This window comes from Saccopteryx bilineata, chromosome 1 (assembly GCF_036850765.1).
Source record: "Saccopteryx bilineata isolate mSacBil1 chromosome 1, mSacBil1_pri_phased_curated, whole genome shotgun sequence".
Lineage (NCBI taxonomy): Eukaryota > Metazoa > Chordata > Mammalia > Chiroptera > Emballonuridae > Saccopteryx > Saccopteryx bilineata.
In genome coordinates, this window is record NC_089490.1 from 24,213,444 (window position 1) to 24,238,351 (window position 24,908).

The window sequence follows — 24,908 nt, forward strand, 5'->3', positions numbered from 1 at the left end:
GTCCTCAGTCCCTGAAGGGTAGGTCCTCAGTCCCTGAGGGGTGGGTCCTCAGTCCCTGTGGGTGGGTCCTCAGTCCCTGAGGGGTGGGTCCTCAGTCCCTGTGGGTGGGTCCTCAGTCCCTGAGGGGTGGGTCCTCTGTCCCTGTGGGTGGGTCCTCAGTCCCTGAGGGGTGGGTCCTCAGTCCCTGTGGGTGGGTCCTCAGTCCCTGAAGGGTAGGTCCTCAGTCCCTGTGGGTGGGTCCTCAGTCCCTGTGGGGTGGGTCCTCAGTCCCTGTGGGTGGGTCCTCAGTCCCTGAAGGGTAGGTCCTCAGTCCCTGTGGGTGGGTCCTCAGTCCCTGAGGGGTGGGTCCTCAGTCCCTGTGGGTGGGTCCTCAGTCCCTGAAGGGTGGGTCCTCAGTCCCTGTGGGTGGGTCCTCAGTCCCTGAAGGGTAGGTCCTCAGTCCCTGTGGGTGGGTCCTCAGTCCCTGAGGGGTGGGTCCTCAGTCCCTGAGGGTGGGTCCTCAGTCCCTGAAGGGTGGGTCCTCAGTCCCTGTGGGCTGGGTCCTCAGTCCCTGTGGAGACCACTGGGCACACACTGCCCGAGGAGTCCACATTCCCACTATCTCCTTAGGACTTTGGCTGGGAACATATGGTGGCTGTAGCTGCAGGACATGGTTATCTTTAAGAAGGACGCAATTTTAATAAATATTTGTATTTGTATGAAAGGTACTCACACACACAAATCACAGATAATCAAATTCTTGGGAAAACCTCCACCATCTGTTTATCAAGGGACAGTGCCCTTGAGAGCACAGACTAGCCAGCTGTAAAACTACTTTCTGGAAGATTTCCAAGTGGTTGGAATAAACACAAATTAGACCATACCGCACTCGACATGTATATTGGCCTGGGAACTTCAGGATTGGAAGAGCTAATACACAGAGAGCTATACAACCCGCCAAGGCCCACTAAGTCCACAGTACAACAAGAGTAATATACAGGGCAGTGGATTATTGAAATCTTGTCTAAAATGCACAGAGAAGTACCTGGTTAAAGCTGTTAAATATATAATACTATACGACAGTTGGGGATCTGTTTTCAGTGCAATATATCACATTTGGCAAATAATGGATATAAAAATACGTGTTTTTTGCTTTCAAAACACTGAATAAACCAACATAGAAGGCTTTTCTGATAAACTATACAAATATAATCTGCAGACGAGCTTGCTTGGGTCTTATGAAAGGTGGTTACTACATTCCCTTCGCTGATTTGTTCCACTTAGCTCAGGCCTTATATGCAAAAATAACACATGTGTGTGTTCAATATCTGTAGAATTATGTCTCCTTCCATACATTTCTGGTAAATATTATTATCCATTCACCTTGAAAAAGTATCCTAATGATGTAATATTCTCCCTATTTTTGCCCCACTGCCAAACCCCTTCTCTTTGCTAAGAAAAGACCAGGAGAATATTGAACTTTCCCCATGGCTTACTTTCAGTTTCTATTTTTAGGCCACTTTTTAATTCTCAGTGTTGTATTATCTGAGTCATTGTATTTGATCATGAACATAGAAATCTTAAAATGTGGTCTTTAATGTTGTTTTTCTCTATTTCCTTCCTTCCTTCCTTCCTTCCTTCCTTCCTTCCTTCCTTCCTTCCTTCCTTCTTTCCTTCCTTCCTCCCTTCTTCCCTCCCTCCCTCCCTCCCTCATTCCCTCCCTTCCTTCCTTCCTTCCTTCCTTCCTTCCTTCCTTCCCTCCTTCCTTCCTTCTTCTCTTCCTTGAATTCACTGATATATTTTCTAGGTACTAGCTTTTTACTTATTATTTTAATTAAAGCTTATCTTTGTGCCCAACATATGAAAAGTGAAAGTGTCTGTATGAAATTCTATTTTACAATATAGACAGATAAGTTGGGCCTTGGGAAACTTGAGTGTCACTTAAATACTATACACATTTGGTATCACACCAAGGGCGGGAATGGGGAAGCAAAATAAATGGAACAGTTACTCTTAGTCTGTCTTTACAAGAGAAAGCCTCTTTCCTAATGAAAAAGTCTCTTCAGCATCTGCTCCCAGAAGACTGTGGAGAAAGTATTTTACCCAGGGCTTTGAAAGAATCTCTTTTTCAGAACACATCCACTGTTCCCCAAGAGTCACATGGGTTGGATTTTCCTGTCCTTAGTTGAGCAACGAGTAACCACTGGATGTGTTTTCCAAGGATGAGCTGGTTGTCTCTGGGGTGGAAACATTGTATGTTCCTGAAAAACAGAACAGCAGCTTAGCTTAAAAGATCAACGGGCATGGTCACTGGGGTGTGACTCTGCTAAAGGCCTAAGGGGGAGCTCTAGCACGTCCAAGAGCCAGGTAAGCTCGCCATGCCTGGAATCACACTCATGCCTGCCCCCTCCCGAAACCCAGAAGTGCCGGAGCATGCGCGGCAGCCGACAAGATAAGCACTGATTACTTCCCATCAAACCAACAGCCAGATTTCTACAAAGGACAGAGAGATTTTGACATGGGCAGCCCTCCACATGCCACCACATGCATGGGTTTGGGGACATTCATACGAGGAAACTGCCCCGGGCCCCTTGGGTTGGGGTGATTTGGAACAGCTCTTGGGGAAGGCTCTGGAAGCTGATCTGAAGGTGAGGGGGTGGGGAGGGAGAGACGGAAAGAAAAGAGAAAATTACAGGAGAAGAAAAGGTCGGACCAGACAAGAAGCGGGAGTCAGAGGATGCCAACCAGAGTGCCGAGAGCTGGGGCAGCAGGGAAGGCAGTCCAGAGCTTGCACCCGGGCTGTGTCAACGGGGAGGCGGGTCTCAGCAAGGGGAGAACAGGGAGACTGCAAGGGAAGGGACACAGTGGCCACCCTACCATCAGATTGGTGAGCTGCCACAGCTAACAAGGTTTTCATCTTTGCCTGGGGGGCCCTGCGGGGCTGCTGCCAACATAAACCAAAGTTACAGTGATGCTGGAGCCCTCAAAGAGGCCCGTGGGGAGCTGCCTTAAGGATCCCGCCAGGCTCTCACACGGCAGTGACCAGGGTCTCAGGCCCTGGCACCTCGGGAACAGAGCCCCAGCGCCAACTTGTATCTGAGTGCATAGCACGCAGAATCATTTCATGGGGTTTTTGCTTTAATGCAAACGGTAAACACATTCCAGTGACAATGATGGTCAAATGCAATAGTTGTGACACACCCCGAAGATTCCGTTTCACAACAGATCCAATCCGTGACTTTCACAATCAAAAGTGAGCAACCCCGCCCCACCCCATCCCCCAGTTCATGTGCAACGCCCCACACTGAAGCCCCAAACTGAAGCCCCAAACACCAAGTCCTCTGGAGTTAAACAACAAAGAGGCCTTTCCTTAAAGCCTTGCTCTGGAATGCTGACATTCTACGGTTCTGGATTCTACGTTGGTGAGATCTGTTTGGTTTCAAAAAGCTGAAAGGAATTGTGCTGCTTATTTTCTTGGAGATGGTAGTGGCAAGGGACAGTCTCAGCTTGCTAGAACGCTGTGACTCACTGCCCAAAGCCATTAATATTATATATATTTTTTTACCTTCTCCAAGGCGGACATTTTAACTGTGCATTTCTCTGATAGGATGCTAGCTAACAGGTGAGCCCTCAACATGCAAAATAAGCAAACTCAAAAGAAGGGGGGGGGAAGGAAAGGGAAAAGAAACCGGGAGCATGGGCTCCCGTAGCATGCTTTTCTAAACACACTCTTCCCTGCACCATAACCCAGAAACGTGACCCACCAAATCGTGTTCCACATGAGCAGAAAAGAGCTCTGTGTCTGACAGGTTCTCAGTTTCCCTTTTCTGGTTGAACCCATTCTGACAGACAGCTCTCTTTCTCGGCTAGATTCTCCAGTTCGTATTCTTTATAAGTCATTAGCTGTCCAAGAAGGGTAGTTACCCTCTGCCCCAACCTCATGGTGGGTTGGGAAGATGAAAGCAAGTCCCAGTATTTAACCTCTGCCCCAATGAGGCCATTGTAGGTAAATGCCATGAAGTGGGGGTTGGGGATTTGAGACTCCCTATCTGGGCAATTTGGTGTGTGTGTGTGGGGGGGGGAGGTCAACCCAGAGAGCATCTAGGGGTCGCTACATACCTGTTTTACCAAACAAATTGTTAAATCTTCTTGATATTGGAGAACTCATAGAAAATACGGGTGTAGATGAACCTAGAGATGTTGACTGGAAAAGAGAAAAGAAGACAAATAAGTGCAGAGGTGTCAGACCAAGGCCCCGCATGACCTCTCGTTTCATTAGTTTCCCTTTAGCGGCCAATGGCCTGAGTCACGCTCATCCCGCTTCGAGGTGAGACCTTGGAGAAGCATGAATTTCTATGTCAGACAAATCGAGCAGGAGCACCTTGAAATGTTGGAATCTCCCCATCGGTATGGAGAAAATAACCTTGAATTATTTTTGTACTGTCAAAAAGTTCAGTATCTTCTGATATGTAAAAACAGTGAAATATACTTGAGAGCAATACAGTTATTTTCCGAAACGAACTACAGAATTTCTATTCGTCGTTATTTTTCAAATTGTGTTCCCTACCACCTTGAGTTTCATCAGAAACTCTTTGTTTATTTCTCATTGAAATTTGATTTTAACCCCCAGGTGACATTATCTGTGCTATTTGACCCCTGTTAAAAGACGTGGGGGGAACATATTAATGCTACCATTAATATGGTGTTTCCGTGGCTGTGTTTAGGCTGACTCAGGTGAGAGGCAAAAACATTGGAACAATTTATGCTAAACCTAGTGGTGGGTGGTGGGGAGAGGGAAGTTTTCAAACGGAAAGGGTTACCTTTGAGTGCTGTGAAGACCATCTCGACAGTGAAAACTTTTTCAGCAAAGCTTCCTGTACCTGCATTGTTTAAAAAAAAAAAAAAGCCATCATAAATTCAACATGCCGTGAGCACTTCAGAGTTTTCTGGGAGCATGAAATTGCCATGTCCTTACCTTCTGATCCCAGAGGCATCCAAAGAGTAAAATGAATAATCCCTGAAGAAGAGAATTGGGAAGAAGCGCATTATGATCACATTCTGTTGTTCACCAGAATAGGAAGTGTTGTTACCCTGGCATTGAATTTGAACTATCTCTTCCCCTAACTGTGTTTGTGGAATGAGCCCAGTAGACTATATTAAAAGGGACACAGTCGGTTCACACCAAGGGACTTTAAATGTTCTAATGTTACAAGGATATCTTCTGTTTCTCTGTTTCCTCCCACCCGTGAAGTGAGGGCCCTGCTGATTATGCTATTAGACATACACTTCTTATGCCCACAGTAGCCCTCACATAGTTGTGCTGAGGACCTGGGCCACAGGGTTGAATAATCAGATCCTCCTAGTCAAAGCTTATTATAAATGGCATTAGACATGAGCCCTTTAGTTTGGAGCCATGAGCCCAGCAGAAATGAGAATTCGCATGGTCTTGGTGTGAGCATCCATAGGGCGATGTCTCAATGTCACCTCCAGACCCCCTGCCTTCTCCCCAGTTCATGGTGTGGTCCATGTTCACTGCCCACCCACTGGCTAAATCAGAACTAAGCACTCCCTTCCTGCATTCCAAAGGCTTGTTGAACCTCGGCTAAAGCTTTTTTTTTTTTTTTTTTTTTTTTAAACAAACCGGCTTGTGCTACAATGAGCTAGGTGCTGCAAGGGAACAGATGGACATCTGTCCATGTTAGTAGAATAGAGCAGAATGTCCACCTTACAAAGAACAATCATTCTTTCGTTCTTCAGCAAATGCTTCCAGAGAACACACTACGTAGTGCGCGACATTCATTTGATTCATCAAGTGGTTACTGAGCACCTGCTTTGTGCCAAGGTCATTTATAGACACGAGGGATCTGGGGGGTATAAATGAGACAGATGCTGGCCCTGACCTCTTGAAGGCAGACAGAGCTCATTTATTCAATGCTTGTGGAAATTAACTGGATGAATGACTTGGCTTTAATGGGGTACTTTTTTTTTTTTAATTTAGGACATAAGTGATGGCATCAAGATAATGGTGGGTAAATAGCGAAATCCAGGGTAGGGAAGGGACTCGCCTCCTACCTGTCTTATCAGGGCATTTAGAAGGGAGTTGCGTGTGCCACCGAATGATAATGCAGGTGATAAGAGGCATGAGTTTCTATGGGAACAGGGGCCCGCACCCTTTCTACCTCACTGAGTGTTTGTGATTACTGCTCTTGAAGGCGAGGTCCTCCTCTGAACTAAAATCCTTCCCCATTCCCACTCCTGTTTGTGTTTCTATCATTAATTTTTCCCCACCTGCACAGATACGGCCTGCGTGACCGGCACTACAGAACTCACCTGGAAGGCATTGAGGAGGGTAAAGACAATATGGAACACGGCACTGCTTCCCTGGAACACAGTGGCCAGACCAAAACCCCAGGTGAGCCCCAAGAGTGGCGTGAGGACCCCGATGCCCTTGGTGATCTGGAACAGGCTGCTCTTCTCCTGCTTGTTGGGCTTGTCGCCAATGGAAGGTCTGAGGATCTTGGTGATGACCACAAACGTGATGGTCATGTTGACCACCACGATGGTCAGCGCTGGGATGACGAAGGCCAGCAGGGCCTTGGTATCATCCCAGTTGAGCCAACAGGCATTCTTCCTCGTGTAGACTTCCCGGGGCTGGGTGGCCCCCACCGTGATGACTGAGATGACAAGCGGGCAGCCATAGCCAAGAGAAAAGGCTATGGTCTTCTGCACCGACTTGCTCGGCTCATGCAGGATGAAAACCAGGCGGTAGAAGAGCATGAGGCCCAGGGTCAGCATCCAGAAAAAGACGCTGAGGTAGAAGAAGTGGATGAAGAAGGTGGCGGCCACGCAGGCTGTCTCATTGAGCACGTAGTGATGGTCCCGGATGGTGGAGGCCACGATGAACCAGATGTCTGCGACCAGGAGGGAGGCGGCAATGTTCACGATGCAGGTGTGACGCATATAGGAAGTCCGGTTCTTGGTCACTGACTTCCACACCACAGCTTCCACAACTAGACAGGCCGCTAAGCTCAGGATGGAAAAGCACAACCCGATGTAGGAGATGATATCCAATAAGATTTTGAGGAGAGAGTCAGGGTCTGGGGAGTCGGGGGACATGAGGATGGAGAACGACGTGAGGTGGTCACAGGTGCAGGAGACGCTGTCCCCGGTGACTTCCGTCGAGCACCCGCTGCCGTCCCACCCGCCGGTGTAGTTGGCGAGGGTGAAATTCCAGAAGACGCACTGCGGTGTCCCACCTAAGGAGCTGTTGTTCTTAAAAGTCATCGAAATCCTGAACGGCGTGGTTATCTTGTGGCTGACAGTGGTTGTCATCACTAAGCTGGTCGCAACGTCCTTTCCCTGAGCGTCCTGGGCGAGGATGGTTTTGAGAGTCGGGAACGCCACGGTGACCACAGACGCGTCTGGCTGCAGGCTTCCCAGCTGGCACTCGTCAATGGTCACGTTGCCCCAGAGGTCGGAGTCAGAGAACACAAACGTCTGCTTGTAGGGCTTGGGGGTGCCGGGCTTTATCACCATGCTCCTCATCTGCACATTCGTCTGGGAGATGGACACAGCGGCGCGGTCTTCCGACTGCAGCGCTCGGGAGAACCTCTCCACTGAGTCCAGGAGCTGCGAGCTGTGGTTGGTCTGTTGCTGTTGTAACACCTCCCACGTACTCAGGATGGTTTTGTTGAGGATGACGTTAACCGTGGAGAGAATGTGCTGTGATTGACATGACAGGGGATCAAACCAAACAGATTCTTTCAGTCATAAGAGAGAAAAAAAAAAAATAACATCTCCCTGGAAACTGATTGAGTGGGTCCAGGTTAGAGGAAAAGAGAAAAGATAAAGGAGGCATCGTAGGCTATGGGGACCTTCTTATGTCAGGGAGTTAGCTTAGGATTGGGTTGGTCCCCAAGACGGTGAGACTTCATGAAACATTTAGCAATAGTGACAGTGAGGACCACTCCTGACCACTCACCAAGGCCGGTTCAGGAGGCTGGCAGAGACCTTCATTAACTGTTTTATTTTCTTTTTGAAAGATTCTATTTATTCATTTTAGAGAGCAGAGACAGAGAGAAAGAAAGAGTATGTGGGGGAAGGAGCAGGAAGCATCAACTCCCATATTTGTCTTTTTTTTTTTTTTTTTTGTATTTTTCTGAAGCTGGAAACAGAGAGGAAGTCAGACAGACTCCCGCATGCGCCCAACTGGGATCCACCCGGCACGCCCACCAGGGGGCGATGCTCTGTCGTAACCAGAGCCACTCTAGGGCCTGGGGCAGAGGCCAAGGAGCCATCCCCAGCACCCAGGCCATCTTTTTGCTCCAATGGAGCCTTGCTGCGGGAGGGGAAGAGAGAGACAGAGAGGAAGGAGAGGGGGAGGGGTGGAGAAGCACCCCTCCTGTGGCGCTTCTCCTGTGTGCCCTGGCCGGGAATCGAACCTGGGACTTCCGCACGCCAGGTTGACACTCTACCACTGAGCCAACTGGCCAGGACCTCCCATATGTGTCTTGACTGGGCAAGCCCAGGGTTTTGAACCAGTGACCTCAGTGTTCTAGGTCAATGCTTTGTTCACTGTGCCACCACAGGTCAGAATTTTTTCACTTTACTTTTAATCTCAAGCTTGTAAAGGCTTTTGGGTGTCTGGAATCTCACTCACAAGCTGGCCACAAAAGACTTTCTCAAATGCTGAACATCAAATGAGCAATGCTATTGTTGTCAAAAGCATTTTTCCTTTTTGCTAAACATTTTGATTTTTTCATAAACTTGGGCTTCTCATTTGCCCTTTGTGCCTTCTCTCAATGTAATTTCTCTACCCTTTTTGCTTTGTTTGAGTCTCTAAAATTGAGCCCTCTAGTTAGTTGAATGGTGCTTGCCCCAAATGACATGTTCTATATTCAAACCCGGTGAATGTGACCTATTTGGAAAAAGGGTCTTTGTAGACGTAATTAAGTTAAGAATCTTGAGAGAAAATCATCCTGGATGACCTAGGTGAGGCTTAAATGCAATGATGATTATCCTTATAGGAGACAAGAAAGGAAAAGATCAAAGAAAGATTCTCCCTTGGAGCCTTTGGAGGGAACATGGCCCTGCGTACACCTTGACTACAAGTCCCGAGGGATGAAAAGATGAGACCCACCTCCCCCCAAACTCCGGAAAGGCTTAAACAAACTCACCTCCATCATTTCTGAATTCACATGGATTGGAACTGTTGAGAGCAAATCAAGGATGTTAATAATGGCTCCCAGGTTCCCAGGAAATGAGCTGACTTCATTTGCCACCTTGTCTGTGTTAATAGAAAGGTCCCTCAGGTATGTAGGCAGCTTCTTGTCTTGAGAGGGGCTCTTAATCAAAGCCTAGTAACACAAAGTCAACACAAATGAACAAAAACCTTGCCAATGAATCCAATCATCAAATCCTGCTGATCCATCCGTAACAAAATCTGTTCTATCTGTCATTTCCTTTCTTATTCATTCCTGTAAGTATGTCCCATAAAATAATTGACGTTTTTCTTCAACTGTGTGTGCCCTTCAGAATGGAATGGTACATAAGATCTCACACACAGGAGAACAGAAAAACGTATGTCAGCCTGATAAATAATAATAATAAAAAGAAAGTAAAGTAGATGTAATTGCTAGAGAGCTAGATTAAAGTTCAGTAAAACTGATACAGTACTTGAATATCTGTCCTTAACCAGCCCTTCATTATGGAAGCACGTTTGCTAATCATTCTTTTCTCCTATCACTTACTTTGTTGGTAATTAGGGTGACTGTCCCGATTTCCCTGGGACAGTCCTGGCATATATCTGCTGTCCCCGTGTAATTATTAACAGTACCCTCTTTTATTTTCACAAAGTGTCCTGCTTTCCATGATAAATGACAACGTCACCCTATCTATAATGATCATAGTTGTTTTGAAACTACCTAACTCATACTTAAAATTAAAAAGCCAACTCAAGTTTGATCTTTTCTATGAAGAGCTTTGATGAGTGCTCCAACCCAGGGAATTTTATTCCTTCTGGAAGCATAAATATTCATTTTATTTAACATGCTTCATGTTTGTGATAACTCTACCCATGTCATCTTGTGCTCTAATTTCAGTGTCTCCAATTAAATTATAAGCTCCTTAACAATGTGAATCATGTGCTATATCTCTATTTTTCTTATATCCCATAATAGCTAACAAGTACAAATCATCTAACCTGGCACATAGTAGGTGTTCAACAGTATATGTTGAATGGATAAATATCAAGTGGAGAATGATAGACCAGCCTGCCTCTTTTCCACTGAAAATGTATCTAGGTATCTAGAATTGGGACCATGGCCAAACACTGAATTCAAATTATAATTCCTATCTTTCTCAATTAGGATAATTTATATCCCCAATGCTTTGTCTATTATGGTCCAACTCAGATGCCAGGCTTTTCAAGAACTGCCTGATTATATTAGCCAAAATTAATGTGTATGCAATAGCTATATTCTCTATCAAATCAGATTTGGCCTTTTTACCCTGATAGCATTTATAATAATGTTTTGCCCAGAGTAGGCACTTTATAATGAATTTGATATAAGACAAGAGGTGAGAGAGAAGATAATTAGATAAAACACAAATCAGCATCACCTCTTTCCCTCAATTCTTCCTCCAAAGGTGAGGAGATATGGAACCAGTTGTCTGAGGATGTCTCCACCTGCTATAACCCCGCTGGTGGCCTCATCAGTAATTGTTTAATGTAACTCATGGAATTTGAGGAGTCTCTTTCAGTGACTTAAATATCAGGTGGAATTCATCTATTTTGATGGAAAGAAAGGCCTTTTCCCTTAACCACATAACAGTAGCTTCTATTCTAGGTTAACAGAGACAGGCTAGTCCCTTCTGTAACTATAGGTGACCTCTGAGGATGGAGGGACTCTCAGACCTATAAAACCCAACTCTTTTTTCTTTTTTTGCACTGATAAACCTTATTTTTTTATATTGTTCCTTTCTGAAAAGATTATAGCTATTTGCTTGATAGAAAAATTATTCAAATGGAGCACGTATAGAGGGCACTACAGCCTGCCCTTGCAGGGAATGGATTCATGGTACTGAGAAGAAAAGATAAAGTTCTACAGCTGATTTTAGAGCGAAACACGTATTTTGTTACCTTCGTGTTTGCATTTAAGCACATTTTAAAGCATTTCTTGGGTTGCATCTTTTTTTTTTTTTGTCAATAAATGAATAAAAGTAGTGTTGAGAGCAACACAAACCAGCTCAAGGCTTATTGTCCCGAGCGCTGAGAAGTAAGTGAAGCCAGACAGCCCATCCCAGCACGAGCTCCGAGTCAGGAGCCTGAGGCTCACCTCGGCCAGGCGCAGCAGCCCGTTGATCGGGGCCGAGATGCAGGTGTTCCTCAGCAGCCTCCATCCGGAGCCCGTGCATTTGTAAGTCACCACCCCGCCGAGGAGACTCCCGGGACTGCGGGGAAGGTCTGAGAACTGGCAGAGTTTCTGGACGACTTTCCCGGGTTCCCCAACACCTATTATGGGGTCTTGGCATGTGACGGTCTCTCCTGCATCGGAAACATGGAAATCAGAGGGACAATTGAAAGGAGGAGAAGGGACCATGCTCAGGAAGTCGAGCCTAGGTGGAATTTCTTTTTTTAAGATTTTTATTTATTCATTATAGAGAGGAGAGAGAGAGAGAGAGAGAGAGAGAGAGAAGGGGGGAGGAGCAGGAAGCATCAACTCCCATATGTGCCTTGACCAGGCAAGCCCAGGGTTTTGAACCGGCAACCTCAGCATTTCCAGGTTGACGCTTTATCCACTGCATCACCACAGGTCAGGCCCTAGGTGGAATTTTGATGCTTGCGTTCCTTTGGCTTGCAGGGATCTTTTTTGGAGGTAGCCAATTTCCTTATTTTGCTCCTGATTTTCCAGAGCCTTTTAGTGCTTTCCATACGTGTCTGACTTCAATCCGCACTTGCTTTTCCTAACAGAACTTATTTCCCACCTCCAATCCCCAGAAATCTTCTCTCTGCTGCCTGGAATATGTAAGCCATGGAAAAGAATGAGAGCTTAATATCCCCTCATCCATATAAGAGACATTCAGATTTCCAAGAGTCTTAGGGGCATACTGTAGTTCCCCATGTATAAGACGCTCCCATGTATAAGATGCACCTTAATTTTGGGGCCCAAAATTTGAAAAAAAAAATGTATTACATAAAGCTATTGAACTCAAATTTTATTCATCATAAAATTCCTACAACTCTTCCTCATCACTGTCAAAACTTCCCTCCATCAGCTTGTCCTCATCTGTGTCTGATGACGAATCACCGTCTTCAACAATGAGTGAAAAAAGAAGTGCAAAAAAGTGGGAAATGCAAGTAAAAAAATCTACAACCACTGTATAATACGCACCGTTTTTAGACCCCAAATTTTTCTCAAAAGGCTGAGTCTTATACATGGGGAAATACGGTAATGCCTCAATTCAAGGGATCGTCAGCTCTGGTGTATCAGAATCACCTGGGAAGCTTGGACCATACCAACGTCCAGGCTGACTCCAGTCCAAGGGAACCACAAGGCTTTCTTGACCACTTCCTCCCCATTTATCTATCATCTGAGGAGTCCTGCCCCCCACCAAGTCTCTGCGTTACCACTTACCCTATTCTAGTTAATAACATTCTTTGTGTGTGTGTGTGTGTGTGTGTGTGTGTGTGTGTGTGTGTATTTTTCTGAAGTGAGAAGTGGGGGGGGGGGGTCAGAGAAACAGACTCCCGCATGCACCTGACCGGGATCCACCCAGCAAGCCTGCTAGGGGGCAATGCTCTGCCCATCTGGGGCATTGCTCCAGTTGCAACCAGGGTCATTCAAGTGCATGAGGTGGAGGCCATGGAGCCATCCTCAGTGCCCGGGCCAACTTTGCTCCAATGGAGCCTTGGCTGTGGGAAGGGAAGAGAGAGATAGAGAGAAAGGAGAGGGGAAAGGGTGGAGAAGCAGATGGTCGCTTCTACTGTGTGCCCTGGCCAGGAATCGAATCCAAGACTTCCACTCCAGGTCGATACTCTACCACTGAGCCAAATGGCCAGGGCCTCTCACAGCTATTGCTCCCCTAGGTTGGGGCTAGGAAATATAGCTTATTTGTTCTCAAATACCCCATGCTTTGCCTAAGGCATGCCACGTGAAGGTGCTTACCATATATTACTGAACGGATGAATGAAGGAGTGAATAAATAAATAAATTACTGCTCATGATTATAACATTTAAAAGTAATTGAAAATGCTCTCACCAGACACCAGATGAAGCTTCATAGACGGACTCAAGACTGAATTATTAGCGGCGTTGGTAAAGTGACAGAATATGTCAACATTTTTTGGACACCAGGAAACAATTGAGTTTGCCATGAAACTGAATTTGTAGCATACTTGTTTTCCATTAACTTCTTTTGCTAAGACAGAATTGTTGAAAGGATTAAGTCACAACACGATTATCCGAAGCACCAATTTTGTTAAAACGATCCACTGTGGGTAACACTGGTCGAAACTTTTCCCGGGAATGTGCCACAATCATTTTTAATGTGGTTTTTTAAATGCCTCCAGCCTAGAAGTCAGTAAGCCCACATCTGCACACAGGCTAGCCCAAACTTCACTATTTGTGATGACTCCAAATCTGTACCCACACCGTTTTAGACAAAGGCCTTTTGGAGTGCCCTCTACCCATCTGAAGCCCATCTGTCCTGTCTTGCCTTCACCGCATTGGTTGAGAGTTACCTCTTTACGGCTCTGTCTCCTCCACTAGACCATAAGGGTTTGGAGAGAAGGTAGCTAGTCTCATCTCTCTTTCCACCTCCCAGCGTCTCGTGTAGTGTTTGGCCCATTGAGAGAGCACTGAATGCATGCATGCTGAACACAGAATGTTGAAACATTATGAATGTTTTCATCTTCAGATTGACTCCGGATTAATACTATGCAACCTTCTCTAAACTCTCTGGGTCCCTACTTTTCTGAACTTCCGGTGTTCTTTTGATCAGTATTGCTCATTTGGGATATTTGTGATATGCTTTGCCTTTTATGACATGAACCTTTCTTCAAGTTCATATATGTGCCCTCACTCCTCTCTCTCCTTTTCATTGCCTGCTTTGAGGTTTTGCATGGACTAGGTCTTCAAGAATAGTTCTGGAAGAAATGAATGAGCGTGTAGACTGCTCACGACCATGTCTGTGTTTTGACATGTGGGGGTGTGAGCTCATGTTCGGTTGCCCTTACACTGTCGGAACCCTGATAGATCTGGAGTGATGGTATATTCCAACAGAGAGGATTTGAATTTATTTTCCCAAGCGCCATTGAGTTCTACCAGTGGATGACTTTAACCCTTAATATGGAGTTCCTGGACCACATAGGTAGTATAAATTCAAACCCCAAACCTGAATGAGGGCACAACAGTTATAATTCTCAGGGAACATTTTTGTCCACCCAGAGATGAGGACAAACTTTTAACTCGGGCAGGTGGATTTTGCTTTTCTAGTCTGTTTTTTTAGTGAGCATGTCACCTTTTGAGGGTTCACATTGTGCTGGTGGGCTGGGGATGCCTTAGTTACTACTGCATAGGGAGCAAGGCCTTTTCTTCCATGGTCTTCAGAGACTTAAAACCCAAGGTTCTGGGTTTCTTATATTGGCAGATGTTCTCAGGGAAGCCCCAGCATTAGCTAAAACATTATCTCTACTTTTCTTTTTCTCTGTGTTTGCCACTTGGTTTTCTTTTACTTTCTCGCACACTCAGTTGTGCTTTAAGAGGATTTGCGTAGTGCTTTTATACTGCAGTATGTTGATTCCTAACTTGGAGGGAGGACCTACCAGCGTAACTCCACTGAGGAAGTAGTAGACCTGTGAAGGTGTTGAAATACTGTCTTCAGCAGCTTCCACCAAACACAGTGAGCTCCACCCTCACATATTTTCAAAATTTTGCCACAAGCCAAGTGAGGCACAATAGAAAGTAATGATGGCTTGTGGGATTCGTTCTGTTACACTCTGTCTCTGCAGAAATCCCTGTGTCTACTTGAAGAGTGGGTGTTTAGACTTCACCCGTAGGAAATACTGTGTCCTAACTATCCAGCAGTTGGTGCCTTACCAGCAGGAAAGGACAGGGAATCCACATGGAAAGTCACTCTGTAGTCTTCGTCCCCCTCGACGCAGCACTTGAAGGGATGGGAACCTTTGCAGGGAATCGCAGTTTCCAGGGGATCGACCATGATGTTCGGCTCTAGAGGCAGTGGGTGCACAGTGACGTCCTTGGTCGCAACACTGTATGAGTTCTTGTATCTAAATATGCAGTGATAGGTTCCTGGGCGGAAGGAAGCAGAAAGGAGATGAGATTAAGTGATCACTCCAACAGAAGCATTTGCTGGGAGGTGAAGAAGAGGCTCAGCCGTCCCCGTCAAGCTTGGACAAGGGCACACACCACAGCTTCTTGGACAGTGGGTAAGACAGTGCTCGCTACACTTCCCTCCTGGGTGCTCTGTGTATCTGAAGGACTAACCAAGAGCCATCTAACTATTCATTGATTTTCAAATAAAGTTAAGCGGCTTATCCGAAGTCATACAGTCTGTTAGGGTGGAACTGGATTTCAAAATGGGTTTCAAGTACCTACTCCAAGGCTCTTCCGTTAACCAGGGACTAGATGGGAATTTCTGTGTATGCTGGGAAGGGAAGTGTTTTGAAGAGAGATGTCACCCAAGCGGAACACTGTGATGTGGTGATGCCCCATCTTTTTATCTCAAAGTGAGTAGGCTCTTCAGTGTCCAGGACATTATGGCACCACCAAGGAGTGTGTGTGGGAGACAGCGGGAGGGAGAGAGAGAGAGAGAAAAGAAAGAAAGAAAGAAAGAAAGAAAGAAAGAAAGAAAGAAAGAAAGAAAGAAAGAAAGTTATGGAAACTACTTAGGTTGAGCCACTTAATTTTATTTGAAAATAAATGAATAGTTAGATGGCTCTTGGTTAGTCTCTTTTCCCAGAGAACATTATGCCAGAGCTCATCAGAGGATGAGCCACCATTTGAGCACCTGCCATCATGCAGACAGGACAGGAAGACGACAACAGTACCTACAATATAGTAAGACCCTTTGATTTTTTTTTTATTTCTTCTCTTTGCCCCAACTCTGGAGAAGCCAGAGGGCAGCTAGCCAGAGGGACACCAGGTAGAACCAAAACAGACAAGCAACTCCTTCCGATTCTGTTGGGAGGGAAGGAAAATTCAAATTCAGTCCAAAATGAAAGTGTAGCTGATTTAGATGAGGCTAGATTATTTCAGTACTCGAGTCTGAGATAATCAGACTTGACTTAGGTGTGAGTTCAGCACAAGAGGAAAGTGCTCTCATTCCCTGATTTTCTTTTTTAACTACCAAGTCCAGCCAAACAATAACTCTTTATTTCTACCATGTGTCTGGTCTTCACATGAAAAAAACTGGAGAAGACTTGGAATTCACCAAATTGAACTGATTAACCTGACAATTAATGAAAGACTTCGGAGTCGGGTGGTTCAGAGGTGGCCACTAGAGCCAGACAGTCTCAGGTTCACCCTGGAGCTGCCATTTATGAGATGTATAATCTCACATAGTTTACTTAACCTCAATGAGCCTCAGTTTCCTCATCTGTAAAATGAGGATAACAATAGCATTCTCCTCTCAGTTTATTGCTTTAAATGAATTAAGACACTTGAATACTTAGCACAGTGTCTATCACATAGTAAGTGCTCAATAAATATCAGTTGTTATTGTAGCAGTTTGGTCAAAATTTCTTTTCTTTCCCCAAGGATTTGCATTTTTCTTCCCAACATGAATAATATTATATAGAGAGATGAGTGGAAATATGCATTTGTCTTCCTTTGGAACTAGGCATATACTTTATTTCCCCATGTATAAGACTCATCTTTTTAAGAAAAAATTGAGGTCTAAAAACTGGGTGTGTCTTATACAGTGGTTGTAGACATTTTTATTTGCATTCCCCGCTTTTTCACACTTGTTTTTGTGCTCATTGTTGAAGACAGTGATTCGTTATCAGACACAGATGAGGACAAGCTAATGAGAGGGGTTTTGTGTGTGTGTGTGTGTGTGTGTGTGTGTGTGTTTCTGTAGTTTTCTGAAGTGAGAAGCGGAGAGGCTGAGAGACAAACTCCAACATGTACCTGGCTAGGATATACCTGGCACATGCCCACTAGGGGACGATGCTCTGCCCATCTGGGGTGTTGCTCCATTGCAATTGGAGCCATTCTAGAACCTGAGGCAGAGGCCATGGAACCATCCTCAGCGCCCGGGCCAACTTTGCTCCAATGGAGCCTTGGCTGTGTGAGAGGAAGAGAGAGATAGAAAGAAAGAAGAGGGGGAAGGGTGGAGAAGCAGATGGGTGCTTCTCCCTTATGCCCTGACCAGGAATCGAACCTGGGATATCCATATACTGGGCCAATGCTCTACTACTGAGCCAACTGGCCAGGGCATGAATAGGAGTTTGACAGGGATGAGGAGTTGTATGAATTTTATGATGAATAAAACTTGAGTTCAATAACTTTATGTAATACATGTTTTTTTTCAAATTTCAAGCCCCCAAATTAAAGTACATCTTATACATGGGGAAATATGGTAAATCCTTTACCTAGATTTTTTTGATACCACAATTGGTGAAACACTTCCAAAAGTCTGATAAAAGTACTCTCCCTCTTTTTTTAATTTTTAAATTTTATTTAGAAAATCTAACAGGGTGTCTCAAAAATCCTGTTAATTTCATGGCCAGAGCACAGTCTCTACAATGAGAAACACAACATTTCAGTCCTGGCTTTACAACCTAAGGTGTAGATGCTTAGGTGTATTTATTAGCCTCTCTGAGCCTCAGTTTCCACATCTGTAAAGTGGGTATCATGACACCTTCCCCGAAAGAGCTATTGCATGAACCGTGATGACGCATTTCATGTAAAGTGGCTGGCACAGACCCATCCCAGGACAGGCCCGCCCTGGATGGAACTGCTGTAGCATGTTTGCGAGGCTCCGAGCCGCAGAGCAGGGGCTGGGCCTTCCCCTCACCGTTCCACTCCCTCGTCGAGGTCGTCACCGTGAGCACCGACTCCGCTCCGTCAGGGTACTTCCTTGTGGTGTAGAACCTTTGGTATATTTTAATTCCAGCAGAAGTGTTCCAGTACACCTCATCATAGTTACTCACATCACTGATGCACTTTATAGAGAAGTTTTGTCCCTCAGAAACAGAAATTGGGTCCGGGGTTATTGTTATGTTGGCTGAAAGAATGCAAACAAAACAGACAAAAAAAAAACAAACCGACAACAAGTATAATGTTTAGTCTTTCTGGTGCCATCGACACAGGAGTGAAATTCAAGACAGAGACAGAAAGCGCGGACCGTCCTGACTACTGTGTCAATGCGGGATTGGTACCTGGCCGCTCCTGGGCTTTACTTGTCTCTAGGCTGCTGCCGGTGGTGCTTTGAACTGTACTCATTTCCATCACATGCCTTAGGAACTCGTGCACTTCCCCTTTGTGGCGGGATTTATCTCCTGATGATCAGCAGGGCGAAAGGTTGCAAACTTAGGGATGGTGACTTAACCCGAGCTCCCCTCCAATCTCTTCCGTGACGCCCCCAGCCAGGGCCACTAAATGGCTCAGTCCTTATAACAACATCAATCTCCAGTCTTTTAAAATACTTAAAAAAAAATTTATACTGCATTGTGTTTTAATTTCTCTCGTTCTCTATTTCTTCTCCATAAAAGCAGGAGCCCCTTATGAGAGGACTCTCTCTTCTGGGTCTTTGCATCAGCACCTAGCACCTGGGTCTGGTACTTACTAAGTACAACCAGCGCTCCCTAAGCAGAGCAACCTCCGGCACTGCATTTTAAGCAGGGGGGTCATAGAGTTTATTGCCCCAATATTTACACCTGCACTATCGCAGGTGAACTAGGCTGTTCAGCCAGCCCAACTCTGCATCTCTCTACATTTACTCCTCTTTCTGACAATTTCCATGTAGATTCATGAATATTTATTCACTGAGAACGTTAACAAGACCTTTACAAATATAAACACTTACATGAACAGCCCACTATTTTGCCTCTGGCTATTTCTTTCCAATCCCCGTTGGAGCATGTGTTTTACACAGCTGACATTTCAAAATGCGTTCCCTTTTGTCTTCTACGACTGAACAAGTTCATGCCTTGAACCTACTGAGGCTAGTCTGTTCTTCCAATCAATGTAAAATATGTTCCTTAGTTATAACCAGAAAGAAACCAAACAGGGTTTCCATAGTGCCCTTTAGAAGCTGGAATTTAAATGTTCAGATACAGCTCCAAACCCACATAAGCCTGGATCAAAGTGTCCCTTGCATTGCCCTTCTTGGCTGTAGGGACATTGAGGTGGTTTTCTGAGGTTTCGTGGATTCTGAGATAGAGAGACGAGGAAAAGGCTGCTGGACCCATGAATCACATTCTCTTGATTCTGAGGTGAGGTTCCAAACTACCAGACCAGGGCTTGACTGCGAAGGCTAAACGTGTCCCCAAGGCAAGGGTGCACCTAAGGACGCAGCTCTCAGAGTGGACATTTGCCCTACACAACTGTGCTGACCAGACAACTGTGAGTTGCTCAAAGGACCCATGATCCTACGGCAATCGGCAATCACATTTTCAAATAAACCTATCCTTGCTTTTTGTAAAAGTACCAATTCACGATAATAAGAAACGTGAACAATAGTAACAAATATAATTATATAAGGTCTACCGGAAAGTTCTGTCCGTTTCTATCACAACAAGTTTCGACACGTAAGCACATGTTTATTTGGTGCATGTGTGCCTCTCTATTTTTATCACTTAATGTATACATACTGACGTAGCAAATTAACTAAAACAAAGTTGATTCACGTTAGTCTTATGAGTGAAGCAATAGTGTACCATGGCTACTGATAGAGTTCATTTACGCCACTGTATTGTATACGAATTTCAACAAGGAAGAAATGCTACAGAAGCATGTAGAAATTTATTGAAAGTGTTTGGTGAAGGTACAGTTTCTGACAGGACATGCAGAAGATGGTTCAAAAAATTCAAAACAGGTGATTTTGACCTTTCTGATAAGCCACGTTCTGGGCGACCATCTTTGATCAATGACAATGTTGTTAAGACCATATTGGAGCAAGATCCTTTTCTGACAACATCGGAGATCACAGAAAGGCTTAATTCAGCTCAGCAAACCATTTTGGACCATATTCGGAGATAGGATTGGTGTGGAAATATATTATTTAATAAAGTTTATTGACGGTAAGAAAAACTTGTATTTTGTTTTATTCCAGAAACGGACAGAACTTTCTGGTAGACCTTATATTAGTCCTTTCTCCAACTTGTTTGGGGGTGGGGTTGGGGGGGTGGGAGAGGTGTTTCATGATTTACCTATATAGTTTATTTTTATAAGATGGGCGGAGAAACAAGTTTGATCACCTTATTTTTGCAGACAAAGTTAGTTATAAGGAGAAGAAATGCTATTTTTAAGAGTACTAAGTAGGCTGAATTAATTGAAATATCTCCGCCACTTGTTACAACTGTAAAATAACCACAAAGTATCAGATTGTTCAAGCTTTCTGGGGCCTCTTCCTAGAACAGGTGAAATGGGAGGGAGGTAAAGCATGGTGGGGAATGAGTCAGACTGTTGTAGTTCAAGGGAGGGAGAATGAAATTATGGAAGGAAAAGGGGGGACATTTGGGCTGTTCTCCTTATTATATTATAAACCCAAGATTAAATAGGACTGATCTGAGTGTGAAACTACTTCCCCGTCCACTTTGTGCCCTATCAGCACAGGGCAGGCTCTTCCTGCCCCCCCCCCCCCACAAAAGTTCCCACCCTTCCCTGCTCTAAAGACTTCATCTGAACTTAATGGCAGAGAGGGAAATCCTCTACTGCGTCCCATTCTGTGACTCACCCCACCTGCACTCCCAGCACCAAGGAAGGCCCTGCTTTCTGGCTCATGGACATCCCCAGTTGATTGGCAGCCCTGAGTTTGAGGGGCAAGGCTGAAACTTCCAGTTAGAGTCCTTACCCACAGACGTGAATGTCACTTCTATGCTCTTACTGCCTCGGGCACCGTGGGCGCTGATGAACTCACACGTGTAGAGGACTCTGCTCCCCGTGGAGCCGCTGGGACACTGCGTTCCGTTGGCCTGGAGGGTATACCTGCTGCAGCTGGGCTCTGAGTCTGTTTCAGGGACTCCTGCAATGACATAAGCAGTTCTTCCACTGTCACGGCTGGCTGACGCTCTGGGTGAGTAGCAGCCGAGAGGCCAACTCAGTGAAAAAGAGGAATTGATTAAATTAGATTTCTTCTCTTTGAATGGCAGGGTAGTGTACTGGTTAGGTCTGCAGACTCGAAAGGCAGGTGGCCTGGCAACAGAATCCAAAGTCAACGAAATACTGGCAGTGGGTTGAGAAAGTCACTAAACTGCTCTGTGCCTCAGTTTCTCTTGATGTAAAGTGAGGAGGAATAATAATAGCTACAGCCCAGGGCTATAGGCAGGTAAAATGTGTTAATACATAAAAACACTTAGAGCAACACCTGGCTGGGGTCTGCCCCATTAGTGATGGTCATCAGAATGTGAATAGGGGAAAAGCAGGGTCTTTGAACATGATTTCCACTGGAAAGAAAAAAAAAAGAGTAAGATTATTACTATTATTAAAAGAAGAAAGAAGAAAAATGGGAACATCTGATATGCATCTCATTTGAGAAATGTTTTCATAACTTGTTTCCCCATATTAGTCTTTATAATTTTTTTGGACACTTCAACATCATGCTTTCTTGGGTTACCAACTATTTCTCCTTCAAAATAGCTCTTCTTCAATACCTTGTTTTTCATTTCCCGGATGCCCTGCCCTCCGAGTCCCCTTTGCGTCCTGCCTGTGGCTCTATAACACCCTCCTGGTGAACGTTTTCTAGTCCGGTCCCTCTGGCCTCTAACGTGGCCCATTGCCATGAATGCCTCGGCATCCCTCCAGCACTGTCAGTCTTCCAAACATTAAAGAAGATGGATAAACTCTCTGATGGGCTCCTGCAGAAATGCATCCTTTTCAACCTTGGCCGGCTAATCTGTGATCTTTGAACTATTTTGATATGTAACCAGCTTTCCTCCCCAGTCCCCAAAATGGTTGTTCAAAACACAACATTGACTTCCATCTTCACCCCCTTGACTATAAACTACCTCCTCGCTCATAGGCACAAGTGTCCCAACATATCTCTACAGCTCATCCCCTCCACTTATTTTCTGCAAAGCCCCTTGTCTCAATGCCTCCAGGCCCTGTTCCATGCTCTGTCTTTCCTCTCCTGTGTCTTTCATCTTCCCATGGGCTCCTTCATGGTTAACTACTGGCTATATTTGTCTTCCTTTCCTAAAATCATCTTAATCTGGAAGCTTCTTTAGCCACCACTCCATGATCTTCCTCTCTTCATAGCACAGCGTTTCTGCGTTCACCACCTGTAGTCTTTCACAACGACTGTTATCAAACAGCTGTAACTGACCTTTGCCCTGTACTCCGCCCTAGTGTCCCGTTAAGGTCAGCTGTGATTTCCTCTTTCCCACCCCCAGGGGCTTCTTCCCCTGCTCCCTGGGCTTCAGTGTCCACTCTGCGGACTGCCTTCTCTGTGACATGGCCCGCTCAGTCCCACAGGGCCTCTCCTGCCTCTCTCCGTCTTCACCCCTCCTTCTGGGCATCCCTTCTGCTCCCCAAGACCTTCGCCTTGCCCCAAGCACTCTGATACTGGCCTCTTCTTACCTTTTTCTCTTCTGTCTCACTGGGAAATGTATCTTATGCGCTCCTGTATCTGGATAACCCTCCACTCTATCTCCAGGAAACACACTCCTGATGGAAACTCTGGAAGCAGATTCCCAAGTGCCAGCTTGATACTGGAGCTACCTCCAACCCAACACGTCCAAGTGCAACTCATCCCCTTCCTCCCCAGACAAAGCCTGCACGCCTGCCAATGTTTCTTTTCTTTGCCGTTGGCAGTTCACAAAATTAAAAATCAACCAGGGGTGACTTTGCCTTTTGGGGGGACATTCGGCAATACTTGGGGACCATTTTGGCTCTCACACCTAAGGGTGCTACTAGCATCTATCTGGACAGTAGAGACCGGCAATGCTGATCAACATCCCGCAATGCATAGGACAGCTACCCTCAGCAGAGTGATTTGTCCCAAGATGCCCCTAGGGCTGAGGTTGGGAAACCCCGCCTTAGACACACACACACTGATTTTGCATGAAGAAAAGATTCTGCAGTTAGATCAGAAACTGCTGGTGGAAACCAAAGCTCAGAAGCAGCAGCCTACCGGTCTTGTTCGGGGAGAAGCAGCAGTTCTGTGGGGCTGATACCTGGAGGGGAGGAGGGGAGGTTAGGCTCCAAAGAGATGGTAAACAGCAAAAGTGGGGGCTCTGAATGGACAGGTTCACACTGTGGTTCATACAACACCCCGGTGCTGCACACTCACCGGCAGGCTAATAAGCTGGTGCCGCACTGTCTGAAAAAGAGATCGTATGCAATTACAAGTTTGCTGCCCCGGGTTTAGATCAGATCCCGTGGAAATTTCCCACCAACCACATTGAGGAAAATTGAGGGGCTGGCTTTCAAAGCTATTGTCCAAAGTAGTTATTGTGGCAGATTCAATATATTCAGCTCTGTTTTAAATATTTACATTTATCGTCTCAGTTTTTTTCTCCCCGCAAAAGTCTTGTAAAGTGGGTACCATTATCACTTTTTTAATGGACGAGGTCTGGGAGTCAATGAGGTGACCCCACCTGCCTTGCCGCGGGACAAGGGTGTGTGGCTGGGCTGGGACCACAGCTTTCCAAGACTAGATACTGTCTTACTGAAAAGCGAAGGCTGTAAAGATAATTTTTCAGGACAGAAGACTTGGTGCCAGTTCTTTCTTTCTCTCTCTCTCTCTCTCTCTCTCTCTCTCTCTCTGTCTCTCCCTCTCTCTCTCTTTTAATCCAATTTGTGGGCACTCCTTCCAGTAAGAGGAATCACTATTTAAAATCGAATTTGTCTGTGGTTGTCATTAGCAACCTAGGGAGAGACGTGGAGAAGGAAAAAGCAGTGAGCCAGGAGGGGGCGCCCTTTGCCACTGCCCTGACGTCATCTCCTCCTGCGCAAATGAGGGAGTGGACTTAAATCCATGGCTCTCACTGCCCCGCCCAGTGAAATCTGTGACAGTGAAGGGCACACGCCACTGCCTGGAGCTCAGACCCGGAGATTCTGATCTAGTTGTGAAGCCCTGAAACCTGACCCCTGGGTGCAGTCAGGAAAGAGAATGCGGCCTCAAGCAATGCTGCTTGCTACTTCTCGTTGCTTCCTCACTCAGGTCTCAGTCCCCAAGGAGGCCCGCTTCTAGTGGCACTTTATAAAGTGACTTGAAAGCCACAAGATTGATTTCTGTTTAATGAGGGGAAATGGCGGGCTCACTTTTCCTCTCTTACTCATACTTTGGCTGCAAAAATGACATGTGGGACAGCACACAGGCACGCACAATAACACCAGCTTTAAGACTCAAGCGGGGCCATAGGGAAGAAAAGGTGCAAAAAAGGAAAGCCTGGCGTTTGAGGCTGGTCCTCCTCACAGGTCACTCGTGTGCGGCTCCATGATGCCACACGCCTTAGCAGTCAGCCAGGAAGGGGCTGATACCCTTTTGCAAAGATTCATTTGTTTTATGAGTGATTGGCATGGCGTCGGGCCAAGGACATCTATCTGGTGGGCGGGGCCAAGAACGAGTTTATGAACACATTTGGGAAACGTTCTAGCTTGTGGGCAAAAAAGGGAATGAAGACTTCATTAGTTTGTGTCATCATCATGCCTCATAAGCAGTGCTATGGTGACACGATAAACCCTGTTGCCTTTAAATTCTCCCAACTTGTCAATCCGTTCTTACACCGTCTAAAGATAGAT

The 24,908-nt window shown here is 45.6% G+C and overlaps 1 protein-coding gene across 5 annotated transcripts in view; it reads right to left on the reverse strand.

Moving 5' to 3' along the window:
• Window positions 1-674: 674 nt before the first annotated feature.
• ADGRF5 (adhesion G protein-coupled receptor F5) overlaps window positions 675-24,908 on the reverse strand; it is a 113,135-nt gene continuing 88,901 nt past the window's right edge. For 3 of the 5 annotated variants that reach the window (XM_066252179.1, XM_066252170.1, XM_066252161.1), the window contains 12 exons: window positions 21,019-21,189; window positions 18,383-18,502; window positions 18,019-18,228; window positions 15,078-15,290; window positions 13,240-13,398; window positions 11,316-11,524; window positions 9,156-9,335; window positions 6,310-7,701; window positions 4,955-4,996; window positions 4,800-4,859; window positions 4,099-4,183; window positions 675-2,240 (listed from right to left, as the gene is read on the reverse strand). In XM_066252179.1, the coding sequence (XP_066108276.1) occupies window positions 2,161-2,240; window positions 4,099-4,183; window positions 4,800-4,859; window positions 4,955-4,996; window positions 6,310-7,701; window positions 9,156-9,335; window positions 11,316-11,524; window positions 13,240-13,398; window positions 15,078-15,290; window positions 18,019-18,228; window positions 18,383-18,502; window positions 21,019-21,189 (2,921 nt within the window). In that variant the 3' untranslated portion in view covers window positions 675-2,160. Of the gene's footprint in view, window positions 2,241-2,856; window positions 2,924-4,098; window positions 4,184-4,799; window positions 4,860-4,954; window positions 4,997-6,309; window positions 7,702-9,155; window positions 9,336-11,315; window positions 11,525-13,239; window positions 13,399-15,077; window positions 15,291-18,018; window positions 18,229-18,382; window positions 18,503-21,018; window positions 21,190-24,908 lie in introns of all 5 variants that reach the window. The other 2 variants (XM_066252188.1, XM_066252196.1) reach the window with 2 other exon arrangements.